At 40.4% G+C, this 12,468-nt stretch overlaps 1 protein-coding gene across 4 annotated transcripts in view; it reads right to left on the bottom strand.

Moving 5' to 3' along the window:
- ptprub (protein tyrosine phosphatase receptor type Ub) overlaps nucleotides 1-12,468 on the bottom strand; it is a 170,279-nt gene that overhangs the window by 108,924 nt on the left and 48,887 nt on the right. For all 4 annotated transcript variants that reach the window (XM_080471902.1, XM_080471903.1, XM_080471904.1 and 1 more), the window contains exon 2: nucleotides 10,926-11,057. In XM_080471902.1, coding sequence (XP_080328028.1) covers nucleotides 10,926-11,057 — 132 coding nt within the window. The remainder of the gene's footprint in view (nucleotides 1-10,925; nucleotides 11,058-12,468) is intronic.

Below are 12,468 nucleotides of genomic sequence, written 5' to 3'. Positions count from 1 at the left end.
CTTCTTGGAAAAAATAAAAGGTGAGACAACAGTATCCACGCTTCAGACATGAAACACGTTGCATGCACTTTCACCATTACTTCAATACTCTTTTTGTAAGAGCGGGTCTTTGGCAAACTTTCATCTCACCTAATGTTGACACTGGCTGCCGTTCATGCACTCCACTCTCAAAAGAGCCCATTGTGATACTGTTTCACAAGGTTAGGGATAAATATTTTCTGTCTTTTCATTTAGCACATCTAAGCAGTATCACAATGAACTTGAGAAAACAACTTGTTCACAGTAAAAAGGCTCGAAGACAATGAAGGATTGAGACTGTCTTCCTCAGCCACAGCACATATTTGTGAGTTACATAAATTCTATTGTAAGACAAAAATAATGGATCAAGATGAAGAATGAAGGAGCTATCAGGCATTACAATGCGGTTATAAAACTATAAAGCATAGATTTGTTTTTCATATATATATATATATATTCAAGTAGATGCATACATACCTTTATGTCTACATGCACACACAAAACTTTAATGGTAAAAGATGCTCAATGCCTAAATGCACACGGTCTGGAACATCACGTCAGACAAGATCAACAAGTTAGAGTGACCATGAGACAATAGGAAAAGGTCAAAAGCCAAACTAAAATGTGTTGTTAATCACACCCAATGACAGGTCGCTGTAATTACAGCGGTTTAAATCTCTATTTTAAATCTATTCCATTGACCCAAACCTGACAGGAGATTACATCTGAAGCTCGGTTACTAAAACCCTCCATTCCCACCCATTTCTGTCCAACACAACACACGGAGGAAGCTTTCTATCGAGTCGGGCATCGATGATGTTTTGGAGAAAAAAACTTCACCGCTAATTAGTTTTTAAACAAATTTCCACATAGATGTTTGCTCATGGTTTTATCATTTACAAAAATAATGTTGATGATATCAAAGTTAAAGAAGCCACAAGAGAATGCTCCCCAACCGTTTCACTTTGATGAAAAAATGCAAACCGTCCAAATTAACAGATTTTTCAAACTTATAAAACATTATCAAAGCAACAAATCTGTGAACATCTCATTCTGACAACTCATGTTCAAGTGCAGCTGACAGGGTTTTGCGTTGATTATATGTGATGTATAGAAAAGGATCTTTCCTTTTCTATATATCACATATAATCAATCTCTCTCCCCTCTGTTTCTAATTCATATGCACTGAGAAGCTAAATTTGGGCCTCAATACAAACAGAATTTTAAGAAATACTTGGAAGATTTGTGTTTCGGTTTCTAAACCACTTGCTGGGGTCTGTGATCCACAGAGACTCCGAGGGAGCAGCTGTGAAGTACTGGGCACAGATGAGTGGAGGAGAGCACAGAGGCAGAGAAATATCCAGATAACCATTAAAAAAAAAAAAAAAAAAACCTCAAACTTTCCACATCATGTGCACATACAAAGCTTATTCCAATCTCCAGATGACCAAAGGCAGAATGTGTGATTAGCAGCAAAAGGGAAGGATCAGAGGAAAGAGGAAAACGTCAAATGTTCAAAGCCGGCTGGCAGGGGGAGAATTGGTTTTTATGTTAATTCTAGTGTTTCCTATGTTAATGTTTTGTTTACAAAGAAAATAACAAGTTGGACTAAGTTTTAAAAAAAACAAAAAAAAAAAACAGTTTATCAGTCACCCTCTGACCACAGCTCTGCGCTTTGAGCCGACACTTTCACATGTATCAGTATCAATCACAAACGTTTTATAAACAGTTCTTCACGGTGCCAGTTTAGTTGTCAACCTTAACCTTAAACCTGTGAATTGATACCTGCAAATATCTCACTGTGTTTGGTGTTTTATGGGAAGCATGAACATGTAAACGGCCGCATCACTTGTCTTGGACTGGCAGCGGTCCAGGACGGACACTGACACTCGCCCACCTGCAGCCGAGATACGCTGACGGCCCCGCAACCCGACCCAAGACGGATGGATTTTTGTGCACACTGTATAAGACTATTTATCTGTTGAAGGTTTAAGCCTATGTTGGTGAAAATCTAAACTTTTGGAAAGGTCAGTTCATCTGAAACAGTCTTGTTTTGACACTTTATCCCACACTTGATGCACTTTTCGACCCCTTCGCTGAGAAATTTGGTTTGGATGCAGCGGAAATGCAGAAGCAAATACATTCAGATGGAAATATGGCTTCAAGCAGATTCAATTGCATTTTAAGATAACGTGTAATTTGACCGTTTTTTTTAATACATTGAGACAAATATATGGAAGGGCTGTTCAGAGTGTGCAGGGTCACCGTCATATCGCCACAACCTGAACTTGCACGTGTAGGAGATAAATAGCTGGAGTCATCATATTCAAGTACTATGACAACAATACAGTTTATTAATGGGGTTTCTCAGCATGATCAAATGTCTGGTAAAACTGATATGATACTCAATCTTCTTCCTTACGGCTTTAACTAACTTGAGAGTGCTAACCCCAACTCATGCAGTTTCTCATTTTCTTATATTTTGATTATTCAATCACAACAGTAAATCTTAATGTGGAGAAAAGTTGTTGGATTCAATTCTGAAAACTATAGCGGGAACAATAAATCACCATTTTGTTAGTTATGTTAACAGAAAGTATGAGCGCAAGAATGTATCATGTTCAATAACAATAAAATATAGAACAATGTAATGTTTTATACTTAAAATGGTCAAGCATTATTAATAAACATGATAATATATAACTTTAAAATAATTCTTTACAAATTCTTTTAAAAGGGCACGTCTTTAAAAATGAAGCCGACAGAAAATGGAATGCTTCACGTTGAATTATAGTACTGATTTCTTCTTAAGACCATACTTCTGTGTCTTTGGCTTTTTTCAAATTGACATTTTTCAAATAGAATTAAATTCCGCTGAAATATCGGGAACAGTACAAAATCTGCTCTCAGTAATAATAAGGTTAAACTGTCAATTGGCAATGAAACAATAATAGTTTCAAAAAAAATGTTCCATGACAGATAATCAACCATCTTTGTTTGAGTTATAATAAAATGAGAGCAACATGGTTTCTCTGCGTTTGTTCTGTAATGGACCGAAAACCAGTGAAAAGATGTATCCTGCCTTCCACCATAGACGGCTGGGTTAAAGCGCCCGGCCGCCTGAAGTTGGATGAAAAAGATAGATGGATTTGAAAAAATAAATAAATAAAAGTCTGATTGCTTAACAGTTAACGTGCAAAATTTGTGTGTGTGTTTGTGTTTGTGTGTGTGTGTGTGTGTGTGTGTGTGTGTGTGTGTGTGTGTGTGTGTGTGTGTGTGTGTGTGTGTGTGTGTGTGTGTGTGTGTGTGTGTGTACTATGCATGAATTACATTAAATGAATAAATGAATTAAAACATAAAATGTATATTCTGATTCAAAACAGCCAAAAGCCAAAAACTGTCTTAGCTCCTCGCTGCCTTACAAACTGTGCTCATATTGCTTCGCCAACCAGCTAAATAACAAAACTGGAGGAAAAAAAGGAAATCTCCTCCAATCTGTCAAATGTGGTCATTATGTTTGACCGAAAAAAAAAAAAAAATTTGAATTTCCAATTTAAAGCAGTAAAGATGCTAAAGATTTTCACCCGTGTGGCCTTTTTCATGAGGAGGACTATTAGTGGCTTTAAGTGAGCGGCCACTTCATCTCACCTGAGTTAAGGCGGTTCACCTAAAAAGTCTATTTGGCTGCGATCCCGAGTGAGCTTCCCGAGGCTCAATTATGTTGTTAAACTTGCAACCTCACACATAAAAGCCCTCTGGCTGTCCCTCTAAAGCGACACTAATTAGACGGAAGCTACAGCCAAAGGGGGGGGGGGCGCTCCATTAGCATACCTACCTATCACCTGCGTGCGAGTGTGTGGGCGACAGAGAAACAGGGAGGAAGAAAATAACTGGCCACAGAGTGAATTTGAGTAAGACTGCAGGCTTCACTGGCTGGCAAAATATCTGCTACTCCCTAATGCGTCTCCATCATTCACATTAATGATTCCTCCTTACCTTGTGGAGAAGGCATAAACGGAGTGGATACGCGCTTCCCTGAATAACATTTCAATTAATTTGTTTTATTTTAAAAGCTTCTGTGTCGTGGCGGGCATTTTCAAGATGCTTTAAAAAGGAGACCGGGCTTTTAGACATTCATATAATACAGTCAGTGATCAATAAATATGATCTTCTTTGCCTTGAGGTAATGAGTCATGAGCAATTACCCCCAGTGAGCCAGTAGTGTCCCTTCTGGGCTGTGGAAAACTGCAGGCTTTCATTGCCGCCAAACACTACAGATGATTTGGCTAATTGGTTCCTCCCTCTCAGACTGTAGGTGAGTTCATTAGTGAAATCAGCTGGTGGAACGCGGAGCTCAGAATAAAAAACAACCAGCAGAGCCGAAAACACACGAAACTCACTGTCCACGGCGATCTGAGCAGAGCCGTTGAAACACACGTCTCAAGCTGGAAGATCTTTTTAAAAGGTTTTTTTTCTGCTCTTCGGAAATGCAAGATGTATTACCGTCTCGGAAAATAAACAACAAACCACTTTATCTCATCTTTAATTCCATTTATCACACCACAGTCTCAGCCCTAAAGCCAAGCTTTTACTGTAACAGCCATACATTACTTAGGTCATTACCTAGGGTGTTGATCTATTATTATCAAGATTTACTCAACCCTGGCATATATCTGCTCATACTGGAAGTTTCTGAGCGGGAAGAACAAAATAAGTTGTCTGCGCTTCAGAGAAAAAATACCGTTTTTAAAACGACAAGCCAGTTGCGGCCTTCTGAAGAACAGTCATTATTTACAAGGTACAAAGCCCAATGATTCCTTACATTTAATGTCATAAAACATTACATTTACAAGCACTGTAGTTTTCCTGGTCCTAACTTACATACGTACATGAATTGATTGTCTGGAACTGCTATTAAACTCATACATATATAATATCGTAATTTTAAGCTTAACACCTTAAAAGCTGCGAATGGAGACATCCAGGATTCGGGGGAAAGCAGCTTGCTCTGCTAATCTCCGAGGCTTATGTTAACAATAGGTTACTTTGCTCCGGCGTGGAGCTGTCAGCTCTGTGATTATGGCTGATTTGACTTACCAGCAGTTTGTCATTGTTACCATGAGTATTCAACGGCACAATGACCGACGGCAATCTGAAGATTATGATTATGTCGCATAATACTGATGTCATGGCAAGTGTGCGCGAAGCAACACCTCAATAATAGGCATTTTTCTCTTAAACTAAACAGGTTCACTGATGAGTTCAATCAAAATTGCAACTCCGGTCAGAAAAACAGCACTTACATGTTTTCCAATTACAAGCAGTGAGGTTGCTGCTATTAGAGATGTATGGATTTTAAACCAATTGTGCTGCGACCTCTTCAACACACCAGTGAATCACTATATTTAATACAATGTCAACCACTCCAGCATTTGTCTCCACCTAAAAAAAAGAAAGAAAAATGAAATAAAACGGCAGCATGATAACTATAGCAACCATCTCTGTCCACAACTGAGAAATAACAAGCTTTAAATACCATATGCAGACTGCCACAAGGATGGAGTAGAGGAGGGTGGTGTAATAGAGTATCAGACCAGTAAGGTTGGCTGGACAGCTCTGATAAGAACGCCTCTCCTGCTGTAGATGAATCTGCCTCCTCGCGCTGCCTCATCCTTTCACAGATGAATCTCGGGTCACCGTCAATGACACACACTATAATGTGGAGCCGGTGTGCGGTGTGAGGCTGAGGCCAGGCGGGGCTCGGAGGTGACACGCAGTAAAGGCCAGATCAGTGCTGCCTGTCCACTGCGGCTGCCTGATAGAGGAGACGCAGGTGGAGGAGGGTACGCGTGCAACACTGTATAAATTAAGTTTGCTAAGGTCATCACACCGAGTACGCCGCTGCCATATGTACCAGCTGACCAGACAATGACCCTGCGATGGTCGGTGAAGCCAGGCCCCGTGCAACTTTTGACAACAGCCAGAGTCTTACAGGCATGTATAAAAGGAGGTTGTCTGCCAGCGGCTAATGAAATTAAGCTGCAGAGTCAATCAGTTCACTCTGCAGTGGGAAATGGGAGGCAGCTGCAGAATCCTCGCTGAATGTGTGTCACTGGACAGAAGACATTCACAAAATACACAGAGATGGCAAAGGATTTGCAAGATTAGCAGGCAGAACACATGATGGGGCGGTGGGGGGATGGGGGGGGGCGGCTGCAGCCTATTTCAGCACTCTGTTTCAGTACTGTCAGAGAATTTTCGTGTGACTCAGCTGGAAACTAAAGCCCCGATAACTGCACATCCGAGAGACGCGGCTGCTGAGTTGGACAGCGAGGAGCGGGGTTTGCGTGCGCGGTGGCACTTCCAACAACAATCACCTCACTGAGCACAGGGTTGAAATATGAACCGCTCAGCTTCTTTTATCAGCAGCCCAACTTGGAGAAGAAGAGCGCCAGCTGCATTCAGCAAAGGGTTTTTTGTTTTTTTTTGTTTTCTTTTTTACAGAGAGCAGTATTTACATAAAAAAAAGTTATATAAACTCTTTAGTGTTTCCAGAGCTGTGCATAATCTGATAAATTGCCTCAAACGGCTTGAGGCGGCATTGTTTCACCAGCCTGAGACGCTCGAACCTCTGTCAGAACTCAAAAGAAGCAAGTTGCATTGTGGGTAATGTCCACACTATGTTTTGCAAAATAAGTAAAATGTGCACCATGAAGAGAACGTAGACTGCTGTAGCCATTCTGAGAAGCAGAAAGTGGAGTCAGGCTGACTTTTGAAGGTTAAAACCACACTAGAGCACTCTCTCCTCAGAGTGAGACCCCGGTGGTTTGAATTCAGGTCAGAGCCTTTCAGGAAGACGTTTGCATATTCTTCCTCTGCATGTGTGGTTTTATCACTCCGGCTTATAATTTTTTTTATTTTCTTTTAATGGCCTAGGTTAATAGTGTGTGTGTGTGTGTGTGTGTGTGTGTGTGTGTGTGTGTGTGTATAAAACACTCACACTCTGTCACTCTGCTTGCCATGTGGTTCACTAACAATCAGCTATTCATGTTTGTTGTTTGTAATTCTCCATTACAAGCCATCGGATGCTGTCTAGTATTTTCCGAACAGTGACACCAGAGATCCATTAAAAGGGCGAAGAAGAATTCATTTATGCATTTCCTTCAAAGTCGAGCCTCTGGGGTTTCACATATTTCACACATTGGTCAATAAAATAGTTTTTCTGAAGCTGGAGAAAGAAGCGGATTCTTTACATATTGTAAAATCTCATTTACCATCTCTGATTTCCTGCACTATGTGGGTGGAGAGGAGTGTGTGATGAATGGGTTAAAAGGTCAACATGCCAACGGACAAAGCGGCTGCAAAAGGAAACCAGCTGGTGAATCAATAGAAAGTACAACATTTAATGTTTGTGCGTCTCTGATCTAAAGAGGGGCAAACCCAAAACATACGGTATGTCGGGAGTTGTCTGACCGAAGTACACGCTGTCGCCAACATTTTACGTCACTTTCCATAAAATGTCCTTCTGTTGAGGTGTGATAAAGAAACCCGGCAAGCATTTTTACCCAAATTCCTTTTAAATATTTGAATTTGATCATGGTTAAGAGAATCTACATACCTAAAGCCGTTCCTCTTTATCAATTCTGAAGTTGATTTCCTTTTTGCGTTCATGTTTTATATAGTCTGTGTTTCTCGAGTTTTTCTCAAAGCCTTTGTTTAGTTTTGGGAAGTGTTGGTATTGGATAATCGAGATCTGGCTTTGCAGTCAGCGCTATCTAAAAACTCAAGGCTTTCGAAGGGGAAATTATTTCTTTGATTGTTTAAAAATGTTTACCAAAGGTGTTTACTATGCTCCCAATCCACTCTTTCCATCACAGGAACATTTCTGGGACTGACGACCTTTAAATAAACAGGAAATATACCTGCATAAAACCCTCATCGATGGAAAAGGCTTATTCTTTACTTACAACTCTGGACTTTTTAGTTGTCTTGCCTTCCTCCCTATGACTCTAAATCAGACTGTAATTGAAGAACAATAAAACTCTAAATTGCTGATTATAAATTTCACTTTCCAGTCTCTTCTCTGACCAGTTATCTGGGCATGTTGGCCTTTCTGTGAAAGACAGAGTCCAACTGAGGGTTCGAAGTTCTGCTGACAGGCATGCCAGGAAAGTAATTTCCAACAAAGAGTCTACAATAGCTCATTTAATGGAGTTTTTTTCTTGTGTGTGTGTGTGTGTGTGTTTCAAGGCACCTAAAGGAGAATGCAGCAGTCCAATAACTTTTCAAGCTAATGAATCTGTCTTTCACGAAATACAATCTTCTTTACAAGGTCATCATCCTGCACACCACGCTCAGTCAATGAAACAGCAGGAAGAACTGCAGGTTATCAATACAAACCACACATCGCAATCCCAAACAACGTAAAGTGAGATCTGATTAAAATAAATAAATGAATAATAATTTTGAAAAAAAAAATGGAACAATCTTATTAAGATCTCACTGCTTTTCTATTTTGCTGCGTTTTCAAGACTGTTTTCTCTTTCATGGGAGCGGGAGTCTCTAATTTCTCCTGGGAGCCACAAGCTGCTGCTATCTCAGCTGTGTTTACTAATCTTCCCTCGACACCAATTTCTCAGACCCACAAAGTTAATACAGGTCCAATGTAAATAGCTTTATCACATAAAGTCTTGTTACCCCCTCCCACACACACACACACACACACACACACACACACACACACACACCTCCCCCCACGTTGGCTACCCAGTGTGACACATGGTTAGAAGTCGACGTGCAAGGATTCAGTCAGAAAGCTGAAAGGAAGAAAAGAAAACTTCCCATGGTGATATTTGCAGTAAGGGCTATCCACCTTAAATAATGCTTTAAATCACAGCGCTGTCACTGTACAGAGACAACAGCAGGATGAGGAACATGAGCAGCATCCTGCTCCTGGCGCTGAGCTGAAGGATGAGCCGTAATAAATTAAAGTGAGTTCGTCTCTGGCCCGTCAGAACTGATCGATCACGGGCTGAGGCTGAGACACTGTCGTGCCGTCTCGTCATGCGGAGATTACTGTACCTGCCCGGTTCCACCTGCGCTGGTCGGCTCAACCGAAGGCCCCAGATTGTTGTAAATGCCATGGCAGTAAGTTTTAATTAAACCCAGAGGGAGAAGTATTAATTATCCCATCGCCCGCCGTGAATTGGCTGGTGGCTGCGGGTGCGTTCTCATTCGAATGCTGATGATGTCGAGGCGAATGAGGTGCGGTTTATGAGTTCAGGATTAAAAAGGGGATTTATCAAGTTCAGGACTTTATTTTGGATAGCTATCTCAACACGGGAAGGACTTTTAGTGCAGTAAATCAGATTCACAAGTACCCAGGTATAAAATAAATAGAACCATTTATCCCGCAGGATGTTTTGACCATTTTCAAAGGCTACTCCTGTCAATATTTAACACACCGGCAGAATGCTCCCCGAGGCTTTCGCTCATTTCTTTCTGGCATAATGTGTTTGTGTCCTGTCTTGTCATCTTTCCATCTGTTCCTTGAAAGGTACCTACCTTTACATCTGCCATAATAATTCTGGCGTCTCCTTTGCCGTCAAGCGATGTCAGTCCTTTCTTCCAAGCTTGTAAAACTGCCACAAGCTTCAAGTGTGTGAGTGTTCTCTGTCCTACATACCAATAGCACTTAAGCACATTTTTTTAATCCTCAATACCATATCTTTAGATTGATTGATTGGTTGGTTATGCCATGCCAACTTCAGTTCTTTTAATCACATTGCAAGTTTCCACAGTCGAAGTAGCAGCGAGCAGAGAGTCCACTGCAGTCACTGATCCCTTTTTCTTGTCTTTTTCTTTCTGCTGATAAGCTGAAACAGCACTCTTCTCTTTGTCCTGATCCCTGTAGGTATTTGTTCATACAGAGATGGAGGAGCGGCTTATAAACTATGCATGCCTTCTCCCTCTGGCAACCACCAGTAGAGAGGATGATGGCAGGAAAATGCTGGTTTCCATTAGTCCTGTGGGGCTGGTTAGCATAAAATTATCATTGGGATAGCAGGAAGCAGACAAAATCTGGGGTGAGTGATTAAAGCGAATGCAAAATGGACACTGGAAACTGGACATGTGGATTATGTCATTTGCATAGAGTATGTTTTTTTGTTGTTTTTTTCTGATACGACCATCCATCCAAACAGGAGAACCAAGAGAAAACTGTTTCAAATAACATTTAATAATCATAGTTAATCCTAATGTAATGAAAGGTTGTTACCTTAACTCATGAAATGTGATGTGAAAAACATAAATCATTGTTTGATTTGTGATATCAATGTAAAAGTACAGCAAAGTAAGAGTTGCCTCTTATATTGAGAAATCAAAACCCAATCAAATATACAAAGTAGTATTATGTAAATGTACAACTTGTCACAAAATAATTATTTGAACTATTTCTTAAAACAACAGAACTTAAACATCCAAACAAAACAATATGGAAAGCTTCACATTATATATATTACCTTTGTTCCTTATACTAGTGAATCATTTTACCTTATTTTTATAACATTCAGTGACTCTGTACTCACTGAAAAGCGAGAACATGCAAACATTCTCACTAGAATTTCCCTCTGGGATTAATACAATATTTAGTTTCCATTCTATGACAGACCACTAAACCGCCACGCAGCCAATATGACAATCAAACCGTGATGAACGAGTCAAGAAATTCTTGGCTTGTAATTAAACAGGAGGGCAAATTATTCAGGAATATAGATTAAAATTCTCCTTGATTTCTGTTTCTTAAGCGGCAAACCCAGCTGCTGATCAGCGTCATTGAGCTAAAAGTAAAATCTGGATGCATCTGCAGCCAAAAGCACTGGAAAGTGCCGAATGGGCAGAGAACTCACCCTTCATGAGGTCGGAGGTGGGTGACGGTGAACTGTACGTCCGATACAACAGCCAGTCAAAGTCATCGTCCTCCGCTTGGGTGAAGTCGCACAGATTAGGGTCTGAATCCTCTTCGAAGGTACAGCCAGCAGCTGAAAGAGGGAAGACAAATAAAACCATTACCGACAGAAACAGATGTTCTACTCAATGGGCCAAGGGACATATCAATGAAGTTAGTTTGTTTTTTGTCTTTTTCTGAATGATTCTGATGATTTGACAAGTATCATCCGATTTTATTAAACTTTTTATTTTTTTGTCTGATGAACAATCCTAAGTTGTTTCTAGTTCTACAGTTAATGGAATACGAAGAAAATCATAAATAAGCCACATTTTAGCCCGCAATAACCAGAATGTACTGTTTCAGATCCGCAGCCAACATAAACCGAGGCTTTGTGTGACTGGGATGTTTGTCTGGTTTCGAACCCAAGAGGTTTTTTTTCTGTCCTTTCATGGAAACAGAACAAATACGACAAAATCTGAACGTTTCTTTCAGCTCAAACAGACACCAATTTTTGCTGCCAGCGATAATGAAATGTGCACCAAAGCCACACTGTTTTCCGACCAGAGATAGGATGCTTTTAATTCAACCCCATCTTCTAACTGCAGCTCCATTACGCACTCAATCAATTGTGATCTCTTCCTCGGTAGGCATCTCATATGGACATCAGTTTGATTTAAATAATCAAACATGTGCCAGGGAGATAGTTCATACCGCACGTCATTCACAATATTTGTTCACACAGATTCGGTTTAAGCCTACAAACAAATCAAGCAATGAAGCATAATTATGTCAGACTCACACAAACAAAACAAAGTCTGGTAAAAGCAATAATTACCTCTGAATCTGAGGCAAATTACCATTCCCATAAAGCATTCAGAAACATGGCTATATATCCTAAAGCTCCCTCACAAAGGCATGTATACGAATTGTAATAACATTTGGGCAATGGAGGCACTCTGGGGTATGTAGTGATTATCATAATACCTCACAACCTGCAATTGCATGCGCCAAAAAGCAAATTTTTTCAAATTATATTTAATGGCTGTGGCTTTAATGGCCCTTGGGTCCTGAATAATGTGCTTCAGTCGTTGCTCTCTGCATCTGTTGCCATAATTCACATTAGTCCATCGGTGTGAGAATTACAGTGTGACAGTGGGCAGTTTGAGCAGCGCCGTCATAAGACTAGAGCCAGTGTCAGTAATAATGGGAGCAGGACAGCACGAGACGAGGCATGTTAATGATAGGAATAACCACAAGCAGCTCCTGAAGGTGACCCCTGTGGTCCTCCGGCTATATTAACGCTCATTTCTTTTTCTCTGGCCTGCCATTAAATAAATGGTCTCAATAAGACAGGATGCGGGCAAAAACAAAAAGCTCTGCCTCAGCCTTGTGAGAATTCATAATTCTCATTTTCAAAAATGATGGATGAGATAGTCACAACACCGAGTCATTAACTGCCTCTTGTGACTGCCGGATTGAGTTGGTATTTTGAAGGACAAAGA

This window comes from Lipophrys pholis (genome assembly GCF_963383615.2).
Source record: "Lipophrys pholis genome assembly, chromosome: 9".
Taxonomy (NCBI): domain Eukaryota; kingdom Metazoa; phylum Chordata; class Actinopteri; order Blenniiformes; family Blenniidae; genus Lipophrys; species Lipophrys pholis.
Note: the sequence above shows the minus strand (reverse complement) of the source record. Positions and strands in the feature narration are given on the sequence as shown.